The sequence below is a fragment of the Ambystoma mexicanum genome, chromosome 2q (genome assembly GCF_040938575.1).
Source record: "Ambystoma mexicanum isolate Mex_15411 chromosome 2q, UKY_AmexF1_1, whole genome shotgun sequence".
NCBI classification, from domain to species: Eukaryota; Metazoa; Chordata; class Amphibia; order Caudata; family Ambystomatidae; genus Ambystoma; species Ambystoma mexicanum.
Window position 1 is genome coordinate 99408901 of NC_090924.1, and position 15782 is coordinate 99424682.

General features: G+C 47.7%; 1 protein-coding gene across 1 annotated transcript in view; it reads left to right on the forward strand.

Annotated features, from left to right (window-relative positions):
• NTN3 (netrin 3) overlaps window positions 1-15782 on the forward strand; it is a 234460-nt gene that overhangs the window by 160970 nt on the left and 57708 nt on the right. Inside the window, exon 3 of the mRNA XM_069646937.1 lies at window positions 2934-3122. Coding sequence (XP_069503038.1) covers window positions 2934-3122 — 189 coding nt within the window. The remainder of the gene's footprint in view (window positions 1-2933; window positions 3123-15782) is intronic.

Genomic DNA, 15782 nt, shown 5'->3' on the forward strand with positions numbered 1-15782 from the left:
AATCAACTTCCGAGGCACCAGTGGTCCAGGGATGAATATCTAATTATAAACCATCAATCAGCCCCACACATCTCGTACACCAGAAGGGATCTGAAAAGATTTGAAACACAAGCAATTATTAACCTCCTTGTCCAATGTTGTAACGTGGACCGAATGGCAGGCTTATCTCCATAAGGTCATGGATTGTTGGTTAGTTGCAACACAGCAAAAATACAATTATTATCCAATGATAAAAGGCACTGTCCAGTCTAGGTTGTATAAACATATCTGCTTTATTATTATCACAACCGACAGTTCTAGCACACTACAAAATACAACCCACCCTGTAATGAAATGCAGAGGACAGACAGTTTCAAAGAAGTAAAAGGGATGCACTCTGGATACTGACAGGAGGGTTGTCGGTAAAGTAATTAATCAGAATAGTTCAAGGATACTTGGTTTCAATACAAAGGGAGCAATGAGTCGTAAAATGGCACTAGGGGCCTTCGAAGAAGGACCAATGGAACAAAACCACAATGTACCTTGTGCTTTTAGAAGTTCTTGGTGCTCGACAGTGTAGAGTCGGTTTCAGGGCGCTTTGCAGCTTCTGTGACAGAGTTCAAGACAGGTGACCGCTGTGGGTATCAGGTGGCAGGCAGTTCGGCGAGTGAGGCTGGATGGACAGCTGCAGGCTAGTCTACACAGCAGCTCGGGTCAGGAATCGTTGTCTCAGTGCTGGCCAGTGGGTCTGAAGCACTGGTCATGGCATTTCGGATGGCCTAAGTGACAGCGGCAGAACATCAGTTAGCTCTGCAGTCTGTTGTAGTTCGAGGGGCGCGATTGATACAAAAATGTCTTTAAAGGTGGACGCTGGTTGATGTTTGTTAATACATACATCTGCATTTACCCCAGTCTCCATCTACCGGTTGCACTTGGACCTCCCAATGGACCCCCCGTCTGTGCACTTCCACGATCCGTATGCACTGTTCTTAAGATAGTCTGTATGTTCTCCCTTGTCTCCACCCCTTAAATTCCATTGGTCAAAACTGCTGAATAGCTGCCAGGCCTATTTGTTGATCTTCAAACTGTTAAATTTATTTTACGCACATACTGTACTTGCGCAGACTATTATCGTCTCAGAATTTCAAGGGCTATGAGCGACTGCTGTTTTTCCCCCTGTTCCCACCCTCCTTGAGTGCTTTGAAACAGGTGCCTGTGTATAAGCGCTTTATAAATGAACAATACAATACAATACAAACCTCCTAGCTGCTTCCCTGGGTGAGGTCATAACCAGAATGCTTTGCAACAGAAAGGTTAAAGGGTTGAAAACATGTAATACTAAGTCCCACCCATCTTCCTCTCTGTTGTGGATCAAAGGGTCTCTCTGGTTAATTGAGCTCTCTGTGCTTCCTGATTAAAGCGGCAGGTCTCCCTTAAAGCTGCGGCAAGACCAGACTTTCGGTCGCCGCCAAACCACATACTCATACCTTCTGAATGGGATCCCCCTGCAGGGAAAACAGTTGTCCCAGACATGACCGGTCACTGGCCTTGAGACTGAGAGGTGGGAGCTGGCATCAGGTTGACACAGTACCTATCAAATGTTGTTGGGGTTTTCTTCTCTTTTGTTAGTCCAGCTACCAGGTCTTCCGTGGGTCTCTTTGAATTAACTCTGATTAGCAGGCAAAGCTGCCACCACCAGCTAACAAAAGACAGGGCGGATCCATGGAGTCTTTGTTAGTTTATCAGGCTGGTCATGGCAGGAGGAAGGTTTTGACTTCCCCCTTCTGAGATGCCTTGACATACTCATGGCTGTCATTTCTCAACTAAGTACGACAGGAGGGAATGGCACATTTAGGCTGTGTCCACCCAGACTACACATGTCTATGTTTATGTTGTGTGGTGAGCATTGGAAAATGTGTGCGGATTAGCCCCACACATTTTCCGGTGGTTGATCTACCAGCATTAAATTGCATTAAACATTTGAAAAAAGCCCAGGGTAGTGCAAACCCACTTTGCGGATGGTCGAATTCCTCACAAGCTGCCTGGCTGCCACCTACGTTTTTAGCTTACTAGTGTATTCCTTCAGCTCTCTCTCAAAATGCATTCACATCCTTATCATGTCCTTCGTGTCTGCAGCATCTCCCATGGACTATGTTTCGTATCCCCTCCATCTCAAGCACCTTTTAGCTACGCTTCACACTGTTTGGCAAACTCTGCTCATCCGATCCAACTCTCATGCACCCCATCCAGGATTCCCTACATTTTCAAAAGCCGTTCTCCTTTCATCAAGTGTATTGTTTGGCCAGAATTCTGGGACGGTTTTTGTTGCTAGATGACCTCATGATACCATGTATATAGCTTATATAAGGGGAATATTCAATGCTCACACAATGATCATACTTGCGTGTCCACAGCATGACATTCTTCGCGTTTGTTTGGAGGGGAGTGGTCATATCATGTCAGATATGGTGCAAATGAATGCTTTGTTTCAGTTATCGCAGTCCCTCTTTGCTTTCTTCTCAGCAAGGCTTGCGTGATTCACCGGGTGACTTTTTAAATAAGTCTAGGGTCCATGTTGCATGTCTCGTCGTCGTGCGTGCTGCAGGGTTTCTCCTATATGAGAAATGCAAAGTGCTGGGCCAGAGCGTTATTTTATTTATGTATTATTTATTTATTTCTATAGCGCTGCAGCCCGCAGTCATTAGAGCGCATACCATAGAGACAGGGGACATAGTGACGGGACGTTTACCCCTACGCAGACTAGTGTGCCTTCATGGTATTACCTTGAATACATCACTGTTGCCCAATTTTTGTTCTATGGATCCTTGAGAGTACTGGATGGGTCATTATCACAGGACTGGGGAATGTGAGTGGGAGAACTGGTGCTGTTGGGTCTCTCTGTGTGATACAGTCTTTCTAATCTCTCTGTTTTCTTTGTTTGCCCCCCTCCGCAGCCTGCAACTGCAACCTGCACGCCCGGCGCTGCCGTTTCAACATGGAGCTCTACAAGCTGTCGGGCAGGAAGAGCGGTGGAGTGTGCCTCAACTGCCGACACAACACCGCAGGCCGGCACTGCCATTACTGCAAGGAGGGCTTTTACCGGGACATGAGCAAGACCATCTCAGATCGCAAGGCCTGCAAAGGTAGGGTAGACTGGGATCTGGCATCCCTTATTTTTGCCTCATTTACAAATAATTCTCTCTATCGAATGGGGTATCCTGAATTCTTCCCTCCGGGCACAAAAGGTCAGGTTGATGGAAAAGATTGGGGCTAGAGGTTACAGAAGGATAGGGGTCAGAGTTGCAGAGGAACAAGGGTGAAGGGAAAATCCTAAATAATGGTCAAAATAGAGGGTTCTGAATAGGATTGAGACTGTGGTAAGAGTATGGGAAGGTGGGTTATTGGACACGCCCGCTTGAAATTCGATGAAAGCAAACATTTGCCACCATAATACTTATTTGTTTGTAATATTCATCAAAAAGTACATTTTGTATAATGACATGGAATCAAAAAATGAACAGATATTGTATTGCATTGCATGCAAACAGTCTTGAACGAATTCTCTCCCATGAGAAGAGGTCACTTTACTTTGATCATATAGGGCGTGCCGTACTCAATGCACTTTGTACTGGCAATGGAAGAATCCCCTAGGAAATCCATATAATGAACTGCAGCAATTGCGGTCATGGAGTGCGCAGTACTTCCCCAACTATTTACTATGCTTGTTTCAGGGCTCTGATGCATTAGCAAAGGAATATCCCAGTCTTGGGCAGCCGGGGCACCGATGTGAAACAGAGGTTGCAACTTAAGAGCGAAGGGAGGATAGCTCAGTTGCAACGTGCTTGTCTTGAATGCAAGACGGCGCTGAGCAGCTCTGGTTCGAATCCCAGATCTGCGCTTAAAAATCGACCTTGAGTATTAAGCACGTTATAAACACTTGCACTTGCACAATACTAATGTAGAAGGCCTAGTAGGATCGTGCCCCCCTCCCCTAACCCTTGCATTGTTGAGCCTTGAGACACACGTGTGTATAGGCGCATTACAAATGAACAATAAAATTAAAATAAACCCTTTAGGGGAGCTGGAAAGGAACTGGTAAATAGCTTTAGTGGAATTGGCAAAAGTGGTAAACTAAGAAACAGTTACTGGTAACTCTACCACCATGGAAAGATTGCATCTGAGGGCCTTAAGTGCAATGTCGGTACAACAATGATGCCCTGAGCCTAGCCGGGATCATCCCAAAATAGAGAATGCCTAAAATTTCGAAGCACAAAATTCAGAAATTCGAAACCCCATTTTGACCACATATATATTTTTTTTCTTTAAAAAAAAAAAAATATATGGTTGGTTTATTACAAACCTTTCATAAAATACAACACATCAATTCATCAAAAAGAAGAAAGATAAGATGAGCAAATCATCAATCCATCCACAGTTTAAAAGAGAAACCAAATAAACAAACATCAAGACGCAACCCCAATTGTTAAAAGAAAATCATAGGGCAATCCATCACATCCAACAGTTTTAAAACACAATTAAAAAGAAGAAAAAAAGAAGAAAAAAAAAAGCTCAGACCTGGATCAAAGGGAGGCTCCACAATTCTAGGACCACTTCCATGAATTTCATTATGGCCAAGTTCATTGATGGTTTCTCTCCCATTAAAAACATATTCCACTGATCCTCTGGTCACAGTGAATACACGCCTTTTGTAACGTCACTCGCATAATTCATTCTTATACTTTGTAGCCCTGTACATTCCACTATCAGGTGGTTAGCGGTCGCAACTATTGCCTGCTCACAGCCAACCCTACACTATGCATCCTTTTCCCCTATTTGTCTTCTGGCGGCCAGAACCTCTTGGGTGGGCAAAATATTAGTCTCTGTCTCAGGAACATATCTCGATAGTGAGGGGAGGGGATTTTAGTCAGATAGGTCGGGAGCTGACTAATTCCTCTCCGTCCCAGGCCCATACTTAGTGAACGTTTATAAGATAACCTCTCCGGCGTTCCTCTTCTTTACGTTGCTCAGTGTTTCTAATAAAGTGGTCCTGGTTTGGTCTAGGCTTAACAGCCTTTCCTCACAGGAGTTCTTCCAGTTATCAAGCACTCATTCCCTATCCTCCCTTCCCTTATTGTTCAAGATCTCAAAAGGAGGGGTGGGTTTAATAAATAAAAAATGTTGAGGTACAACAGAAGGGTCTACGAACACCTTTTATCTGTCTGTACTTTATCGGAGGAGAAATACACATTTCTGTTTCAGTCTGGTTCCACCCACTACAGAAGCGCGACACCAAAATGCTAGGTAAATCTCCTCTGAGCAAGAGTACCACCAGCAGTTCCCTAGTACCATGGTATTGGATTGCCTTGTGGGTGGGGCCAAACTGCTTGGCAAATGGATATTCCTCCTCTAGTAGAGTTCAGTTAGCTAAAATGTGGTTGTAGACCCTCGCAAGTAGGAGCCAACCAGTAGAAAAGGTAATTTGGCCATCTTCGTTCTCAGCAGAGAGGCATCCATATTTTGAAGATGATATAGAAGGTCTTTATAAAAGTTCACAGGACAGAACGAGGAAGCAGGTAGTCAAGCAATAAATACATCTTTCCTCGAGACACGCATGCGCACAGATGAAAACACTGCCAGCGAGTATACACATAGAACCTGCCACAGCTCCAGCCTCGGACTCCAGGGGAGCCGTATTTTTTCTGCATTTTTCCAGTGCGCGGACAGACCCCCAGCGGTAATGTCTTCACCTGGTGAGTAGCACACTCGATTTGTTAACTGCTCCTAAATCGATTTGTCACTGAGACTATGAGTAACCCTCCAGCCTCTGCACAGCCACCGGCACTCTGCCCCTTTTTCAAACGTGCACCTGCATTATATGTATAGCACATCCAGTCGACGGACCCAGGGATTTAACCTAATCGCCGTTTTTACACTCTTGTACATTCTCATGACAGGCACTTACCGTTTTCAAACAATGAGCAGCCTCGCTATTGAACTCCTTGGACCACCCCTGCTCCCCCACTAAGCGGCCTGAATCACAGCTGTTTTCTTCTCACAAGGACTTCTTTCGGCAACCGCCATCTTTTTAAGAATAACGGCATTAATCACTTGCCCATCATGTCATTACAATATTCTATATACTCCATGTCGTATACTCTGTGTGACTGGCCTCTCGTTTTTCAGGCCATCAGCAGCTATATCTTTCAGCCAATTTCTGGCTCTAAGCACAGTGGACCCACTTACGTGGCCATTTCTCGAGTATCTACTCACCGGATCCCGCAAACGTTCTTGTCTAAGGTATGTTCCCATACCCCTTTGCACTACCATCATTGATAGTCCCTCCAAGATCATCAGAGTTGATGATCTTCTTCTCATCAACTCTGTCCTGCTGACAGTTCGGTCCCGTCAGGCAACTGGTCTTCACCTTGCAACATCTGTCGGTTAACACTGCTCCGAACTAGAAACACCAATTGCTTTTGTGTTGACAACCATTGACAACCATTGCGTACAACTACTTTTTGAGTAGTACATGAAAGTTCACATTTTTGCCCTGTTACTAACCCTCAGAAAAATATACTGCGAACTGTGAAACTGTACCTTTTCGTCTTTCTTTTTGTATATTTTAATATCACTTCTAGCAGGCCTTATGTTAAGCTACAGGCTTTCATATATTTTTAGATGTTTGTCTAACATTAAATAAAACTTGTTCTTATGGATTCATAATCCCTCCCTCTGTGACCATTTTTCCATGACTAATTTGTATGGTTAGTATTTATGATACTTAGCGTTTGCTGCACCCCGGACCTAGCTATATTACGTCTCTGAATAGGGGTAGCTTTCGACTCTCTTCCTTCCTGTTACTATGCGGAGGCTATTCCAGCAACTGCATCCGCCTCGCCCGACGTGCTGAGTGTCAGGGAGCACATTACGAGCCTGTAGAGCAGGTGAATGTACTTAATGAAATATTCGCGGCATAAGTCATATCCGCTGCTTCTTCGTCCGTGACGGTTAGCAGTGTGTGCTCGTGTAAAGGGACACACAAATGCGGACTAGCCAAAGGTTGACCTACACAGCTGCATCTTTCAAGAGAGAAAGAACAACAAAATGTCCGACTAAATCTTAGTGCTGTCGACAAGACTCTCCAGGGCAGGGCCAGCCAACGCTAATGTGTCACAGGGTTGCACCTAGCTAGGCTGAACTCGGCACCAGGGAATATCTTTGGTCATGGGGAAGACTTACAACATTTCCTTTCCGAGAAATTTCCGGCTGGACTTTCCCTTGAGGGCGAGGAAGAAAGGAAGGAAGGACGACTCACTATTGACACATTCCAACAAACCCATGGCTCCTTGTGGTGGGAGTGGGGGTGGGGGGGATTCCCAAGAGAAGGCGGAAATCTTGGGCGCGAGGTTGGAATTCAGAGACCACAGCTCTCGCGAGGCCCTAGAGGAGGCCTAATGGCGGATGCAGCTGCTGCCGCCTTATTCCCAGGAAGCGGGCGTCCCGGCCTCGGCTGCCAAAGGAAATCAAAGCCTGTAGGTAAGGCCCGTGGGCAGCCGTCTTCCCTTTGAACTTTTATTGTCCAGCCTGGGGTGCTGTGCGTGGCCACAGGGGGGGGGGGTTGACGAGTGGAGACTTTTTTTTCCTGTCTCCGGCTGCTTTTTTAATTTTCATGCGCAGAAGAGAAAGGTGTGGGGAGGGGGGAAGGGGCGGGTCAAGGTTGACGACTGAACATCTTGGAAAACACTCGGGGCCCCTTTATGAACCTCGTAAATTATTTTCCTCTTGCACGCTATCTCAAACACATTCACACTCTTTGAACAGCCCTTGGGCGCCGGGCATGCGTCCCGGAACACTTAGAGCGTCAGCATGGGCTCCCCCCAATTACATCAGGCCCACATATGTGAGCCCCCCCCTCCCCACCCCCAATGCCCCAGTGTACTCCAGAACCTCTTCTCGCGTCCACATCCTGGGCTGAGAGGTTTGGACATGTCTCCCTTCTGGAAACTGCCTTTGCTTGAGCAAAGTTCTGCTGCTGGATCATTCAGACCATCTGCTGCTTTGCTCCCGAAGGATTGTGCATGTGTCCTGGGATTTCTGCGCACCGGGTCCAGACCCACTTCTTTTTTCTCAATCCATGGTGACTTTATTTCAACGGTCACCATTGCGTCGACATTTCTGCACCACGATTAACCCCTCTGCCTCCACCAGCCTGAACCCAACCTCGTGGTGCTTTGTAAAATGTATAAAGCCAGTCCGCTTGGGCCACTGTCTGTATTGCCTCTTCTGCCCCTGGTATATGTAACATAGATTGGCCAAATGGCCATCATCGACGATCAGTCGATCATTAACCCCCCCTCCAACTCCTCCCCTTCCCCCCCCCCCGTAATGTATGGATCCTGACTTGGGATGGTCCAGTTTGCAGTCCAGAGTTTAGTGTTTTTGTAGGCACAACACCTATTGCGTCCAATACGTAAATACAAGGCTGTACAATACGATGCTGTAGGGAGCTCGCGAGACGCGGTCTCAGCGTAGTCTCACAAGACTTCCCATAAGACTGTGCGATAGCCACGCAGAGCGGGCAAACCGACATCCCGAAGGAGCCAACACACAGGAGCAGGTCACGCTCCCGGTGCTCCTCCTAACAAGGTACTAAAGACCGCTCTAATACCTCCGAGCAGCGCAGGGCACCTCAGGCCTGTATTGCTTACCGTCCCAGCCCATGAACATTGAGTGGACATAGTTTCAGTTCTAACTACCTGTTTGTTGCCACCTGTCAAATGAAGTAGCCTGAATCTTCTTCATTATACTACAGATGCCTTGGCTCTCGCCTTTGATGGAGGGAGGGTGGGTGGGGACGCAAGTGGGGAGATTGCCTTCTCCATTTCAGGTAATCCATCTGAAGACCTGAAATACTTAGAAAAGACAGCCTGGTTTAAACCCTAATGCATTGGCACCTTCTACTGGTATGAACCTGGCCTGTCCAGAGTAAGGCCTTGCAGGTGCCGAGGGTTCCCGCTCGATGTCACCGCCATCATACTCCCAGAGTCTAGGCACCCCCTGGCTTTTTTTTCGTGCTCTTGTGCCCCTTGCCTCCTTTCCATGCTCGCCTCATCATCTCTGCTCCTACTTGATTGGTTTTTGCTCTCCTCATCCTCCCTCCATTGCCCCATTGCCCTGCGTGCTGCCCCCATTCACGTATCTCTGTGCCCCCCACCCCACTCATCCTGGTTGTGCCCCTTACATCCCCTTGACAGTTCTATCAATGCCCTCTCCTGATCCCTAGCTACCCTCCTTGCCGCCTTGATTTCACTCTATGGCCCAACCGCCCACAGACGCTGCTCCCGCACCCTCAGATTCATTTCCACATGCCTCGCCCGAACCCCGCCCCTCCCTAGATGAGTTTTTCCTTAAACTTGAACCCAATTGTAAACATTGTAAATTGTAAACATTTGGGGATTCCAAAGTGAGAGATTTGAGGGAGGTGGGAGAAATGATATGATATGATAGGTTATTTATAATGCACTTAATACCCAGAGTTTTCTAAGCGCGACCAGGGGATCGAACCTGTGTTGCCCTGCGTCGTCTTGCTTCCAAGGCCAGCACGTTGCCCCTAAGCTATCCTCCGGAGACAAAGAAGGTGGGGCCAGGGGTACTGAGTCTACAGTTGACATGGACTGAACACGTGCCATTCATATGAAGTAGAGAGTCCAGTGTCATCGAATTTTGGACAATGAATGAGGGTGCTCCCACCCCACAAACATGAAGAGTTGTCGGAATAGCCGCAGGTACTCCAGGTACGCAGTTAATGTATCCAGTGTTCTTACACGCGCACTGCCAGGTCACCCGCACTGCACTACACTGCCCTTTCTATGAAGGTTCCTAGAAAGTGTTTATACAAAATTCACCAACACGGAGGGCCTCGGGCTTGCTTCCTTCCTTGGACAGCTTTCAGACGTCTTGGTTTTCTGGGGTCCCCCCAGCCCCCTCTATGTCCCCTGCAGCCGTGTACAGTCATAATTAGCGATTATTTTGAACTTCCGCTTCCTTCTCGGCAGCCACGAGGGCCAAGACAAGCCTCTGCTGTTAATACGCTGCACCGCGGCAGGGCGAGGGTGGATCATGATTGCTGGGAACGAGGCCGGCTGTCCAGGCCTTACAATGAAAAGTGGAGAAATGTTTTTTAAGGCCCACTAATTCCCGGAAAGGAGGAATTCTCAGAAATATTTATAGAAGTATATCACTCACGAGGCGATGCGAGCTGGAGACCCAGGTGCACGTGAAGTTTGGCATGTGCCCGGTCTTGGCGATGGTTATTGGTGTAGAACTGGGCGTTTATAGCGAGTGAGTACTGAGCGTGAATTTTCAACTAGCAGTGGGTCTTTTTTTTAGAAGCGTGGTATGGTATTATCCTGGGTCTTTATGGGATGCCTTGGGGTTAGTGGGTGGGGGGATAAAACAGGTTGATTGTGTGCGTGCGAGGGGGGAGTAGAGCGATTTTGGATGTTGGAGTTGGTTGAGGAGAAACGGACGACTGGGTGGTATGAATATAGCCAAACTTAAGTAGAGTTATATTTAGCCACCCAGTAGAGCAAAAGGGAAACTATTGGTGGGGAAAATGTGGCTTGCCCCTGCTTGAGGAGCCGTGGGTGGCCCCTAGGCTTGCTTTGTCCTAAAACTAGCCTTCTGTACGCATTTTATGTACTATGTAGGAATGTAGATGGGTATCGCTTGATGTGAGCAGGTGAGATTGGCCCGAGTAAGAGAAAGGATCTGCAAACAATGATTAAGACCCTGAATAGCATGTGCTGTGGGTCATGATCTGCTAAGTCTCAGCAGGATAGCTCATGGGCAATGCGCTCGCCTTGGAAACAAGACGCCGCGCAGCAACACAAGTTCAATCCCCGGGTCCGCGCTTAGAAACCTCTTGGTATTAAGCACGTTATAAATAACCAATTATAATAAGCCGGACCTCAGTCACCTTTCAGCCCTCTGCACTGCCGGAAGGCAATGTCCACCTGCCTATCGAGCTGATGCGGCTCATAATTCACCTGACTGATTGCCATACGACTGGCTCCCTTCTGCGGGCCAAGGGAAAACGGTGTGCAAGTTTGTATAGAGCACTGCCAGTGGTAAAGATTCATTCTAAACCTTCCACCCATCGCATTTGGTGGGTCTAGACCAGCCCAAGAGGCCAGGAAAATCTCCAATGATCGGGAGCATCAAACCAACTTCAGATATATTTTCGCCATCCTTGGTCCTCCTTAAGCACTTGTACTTATATCCTTAAGCACTTGTACTTGTATCCTTAAGTATTTGTCCTGCCAAAATGTGTGAATTTTCCATCTTGTAAACTGGGCTGGATACAGTCAAAACTAGAGCCTAATAGGCAAAGCATGACCGCAGCACGGCCTGCCTCCCACATCCACATTCCCCTGCCCCATCTTGTGTGCCCCAGCCCGTCCCAGGGAGGGAGGGTGGTTGAGTGTTCATGCTAAACCAGTCCCGTGGTGCTTACGGTGCTCCATCGCTTGCTCTGTTTACCAGCAAACGCACGCAAGATGGCTATCATAAAAAAAAAATTCAGACCTCAACCTCTGGTTTTGGGTTAAATGGCTTTCCAAGTCTTCCCAGAAGCATGTAGCCACCAGTCATTCACCCAGATGAAGCATTGGCAAAGACCATTTATTTTGGCTTTCCTATGTCAATCCATCCTCAATTGGCGCCAAAAAATGCCATTACCGAAGGACAGCACTAAAGTTCACACCATTACAGGCGATGCAAATTGCCTTAAGTACTTAACACAAAAAAGGGACTCGCTTCAGGCAAAGCCTCGGACATCTGGGACTCTACAATAGTTTTGGCTCCAATACCCACAGCTCTGAGCCAAAATCTCAAAAGGAAATGTAGTCGTCCCGGTGATGTTGATGAGACATTGTTCGGCCTTGCAGAAGCAGGTATGACTGCCGATGGCTGACCAAGTGGCTGCTGAAGCCCCCTCCTCCCCCCCTTGTCAGTTACCCAGGATCTTCCTGCACCACTTGACACTCACCTCTAAGCCTGCATCGTTTCCTGTTAAAAAAAGAGTGCAGTAGAGTGCTCCATGGACGCTGCGGCTGGAGCTTGGGAAGGTCCCATCTGGTCCGTATTACTCCCGAGACACATGCGGCTCGCTTCGCTGATCGCTTCAAGCGTGCAGGATATTACATCTGTTTAAAATCAGGACAACGATATGATCTCTGTTTGTTTTCCCAATAACGTTTTGCTATTACATTGATGAAAATGCAGATAAGGGTCCCCTCCCTGGCCACCCCCCCTGAGCCTCTTCTCTTGTACAAATGAAGCATGTCTGACTTCCTCCCAACTGACCTGATGCCCTCTCTCCGCTCAGCCTTTGCTTGGGACACCAGCCTTCTGCGAGCACGGTGCATGCGATGTCCACGAGGAGAAAACATGCCTGTGACGTTGGAAGGCAGTGCAGGCACCTTCTGCTAAGGTTGGTCAGATGAGTCTTCTAGTGTGGGCTTCACTCTAGTCCATCGAACTTGCTCAAGACTACAACTCCCAGAATGCAAATGGTGAAGAAATGAAAGCCTAGCCATACGGCTGGATGGCTAGGTTACCTAACCTTCTGCCAAATACCACAACTGAACAGGGTGACACCTACTGGTTTGTCCCCCCACCCCATTCTCTGTTAAACTTCCCACTTGATGAGAATGGTGGCATAGATTCAGACTGCCGCCAAACTTGGGGGTATTCCTGATCACTCTCCCCCTAATTTATCCCACCTCGTTCTTCACAGTCCCTAATGTAGCCCCGTTGTCTTTGCCCTGCCTGCTGGTGGAGTCTTTGCCAACAGGGATGGACCAATACACCCCAAGCCCCCCTAGGCCAGCTGCAGGAGACGGTTGTACAACCTGCATTCTAACAATATGTAGCAGAAGAGGGGCTATGCCCTGGGTTCCCCAATACATAAATGACCAGTCAAATCTCAAGGGAGGTTTTGCGCCAAAAGGCACATATTAGCCTTAGGCATTTATATAGTGTGTTCTCTTGTTTTTGTATAGGGCCTCCTGCCACTTATGATGGTGTTGAAGGGCTCAGAGCAGGGACAGCATCTTAGCGTCTGCCATGTTACATCACTGGTGCTGTAGCCCAGTCAGCTGTTGACGAGGAGGAACGCTCTCTTAGGTCCTACCACCTGGTCAATCACCACCTTGCTAGCGCCCCTTTCCATAACATGACTGCACTCTCACCTGGGCAAGACCCCTAATCACGCCCCCCTACATCAGCATGAGTCTCTTTCTGGGGGGGGGGTTCAGCTGAGAAGGCAAAGCTGGATCTGCAGCTCACTGGTCTCCATCCAACTTGACCATGCTCACCCCAGCCCGCTCCGCCAGGCTTGGAGCGTGAAGAGAAATCTGGGGTAAGCAGCGTAGTAAACCCCAGTCAATCCACAAATAGTACTATTCATATCATGGTGATATCACTTTCCAAATGAACATCAACAACATATAGCATAATCATATCAAGCTAACTAACCAGCCGCTATTGACTTCAGGTTTTAACATCAGGGTACCTTGTTTGCCATTGTAGACATGGGTAGTATAGCTCAGTGGCAACACGCTCCTCTTGGTAAGAATACGATGCAGAGAAACACAGGTTCGAATCCCGGGTCCGCGCTTAGAAACCTCTTTGGTATGCGTGTTATAAAAAAAACAATTATGATATGTTCCTCACAAACCTGGCGTCTTCACGTTCCTGCCACCATCCTGGCATTGGGTAGGCGTGTGTTCGGCTCCACACACAGTTTCCTGCAAATTTGCACCTCCCCCTCTTTCAGCCGTACAGAGACGTAAAGACCGACGCGACCAAGCCGAAGGCTGCAGATAAGCCAAGAAAAATAAGAATGCAAGAGTGTTCAGCATGGCGAGATATATATGATATGATATGATTGGTTATTTATAACGTGCTTAATACCCAGAGGTTTCTAAGCGCACCTGTGGATCGAAGGTGAGCATGTTGCTCCTGAGCTATCCTCTCGACACAAATGGGGGGGGAGGGGGAGTAAAGACTGAAGATTTAGGGAGGACAAGGCGTGAGAATAGACCACCCATTCAACCAGTTTGGAAAGAAACGTGAGAAGAGAAATGGGGTGGACGTTAGCAAGTAGTGAGGGGTCCAAAGACGTTTTCCGATTGGGGTGACATTTGCATGTTTGAAGGATGCGGATACGTGAGCTGTGGATAAAGAAAGATGAAATGAGGTGGGGTAGATAGAAGAAAGCAGAGAAGATGGAATGGGGTCAAGATGAGAAGCAGTAGTGGCCATGTCAGGGACAATAAGAGCTAGAAAGGAGGACAGGGAAGAGCTGTGAAAGGGAAGACAAGTGAAATAAATTGGGATGGGGAGGGTAGAGGTGGGAAGGAATGATGAGGGGAGAGGACACTTTGGAAGTCTGAAGAGAGGTCCGCGGGAGGAGGCCCGTGGACCTATTGAGAAGTTGAAAACGACAGCGGAGATGGCAAGAGAGAGTCAGACTGAGGAAGCAGCATTGTTTTTAGCACTAAGCAAAGGGTAGTCCTGAGAGGAATGAAGAGAGGAAAGTGCTGAACGCATAGTGGGGGACTGAGATTTTGTTCAACGACACTCACCTTGGCAGAGAGTGGATCTACGGGTAAGAAGAGAAGGGCAACGCCAAGGCTGTGGGGTTTTATGAGAGGGTGAAAAAGATATGAGTGGAAACAGAATCGGTAGTGGAGACAATGTTACCGTGGTGAGTAGCAGCAAGTGGAGAGATAATCAAAATCATCAAGAGAGGTAACGAAGAACGGAGCGAAGTAAGGAAGTAGACAAAGTTACGAAGTGGAGCAGCTAGTCTGTAGGGAATAAGAAAGGAAAGGGACACAGGTTTAGAGAAGGGGGAACATGATATTCAAAGGAAGGGCATCGGGGTAGCTGATTAAGAGGAAGAGGTAAAGGAGTCCAGGAAGTGTCATGGAGGATACTAACACCCACTCCTTTACCACAGGGGTGTATGGGAGACATTAGTAGGAGGAGAGCAGAGAGAGGCATGGGCAGATGTGTTAGAGAGAGTGATCTAAGTCTCTGAGAGACAGGAAATGTAGATTGCAACGTAAAAAGCCATCCAGAGATGAGTGATTACAGATGTAGCGAGCCTACCAGAGACCAATTGGGACCACAGAAAGAGGAGAAGATGCAGTGGGATAGTTACACCGTGGTGACGAATAAGGGAGGGGGAGGTCTTCTGGTATAGTAGCTGGGGATTGTGCATTGCATTGAATTAGGGAGGACGGAAAAGAGAACGGACCAGTAGAGTGGCAGAGAAAAGAAAGGGAGAGTAAACATGAGTAACAGGGCCATTAGTTAAGGCTATTATGGAAAAACAGTAAGCAATAGAAGTGGGAGAGCGATAACACAAGAAAATCACAGAAGATTAATCGGAGAATAAAATCGACATATTAGGCACGTGCAAGAGCGAATAGGGGCAAACAGGGAAGGTATGCACCCTTAGATGGATCGTCCTTTGAAGACCACCCAGGGCAAGGATGCCCAATAAGAAAGACTAATAAAGATGGAGAATGGCAAGTTACCTGTGGCCGCACTGGGATGGAAAAGGGCAGCAGGGGCTCCGTGAAGGAGGAGAAGGAGCTGGGGAGGTTCCAGTCAGCAGAATCCATGATGTTAGTGCGTGACCTCTTACGGCAACCCTCAGGTTGCACGGAGGGGCAGGAGAGCAGAAGGCATCAGGAGGGTTCAGGCAGCTGAGCCAGCAGAATGTTAAA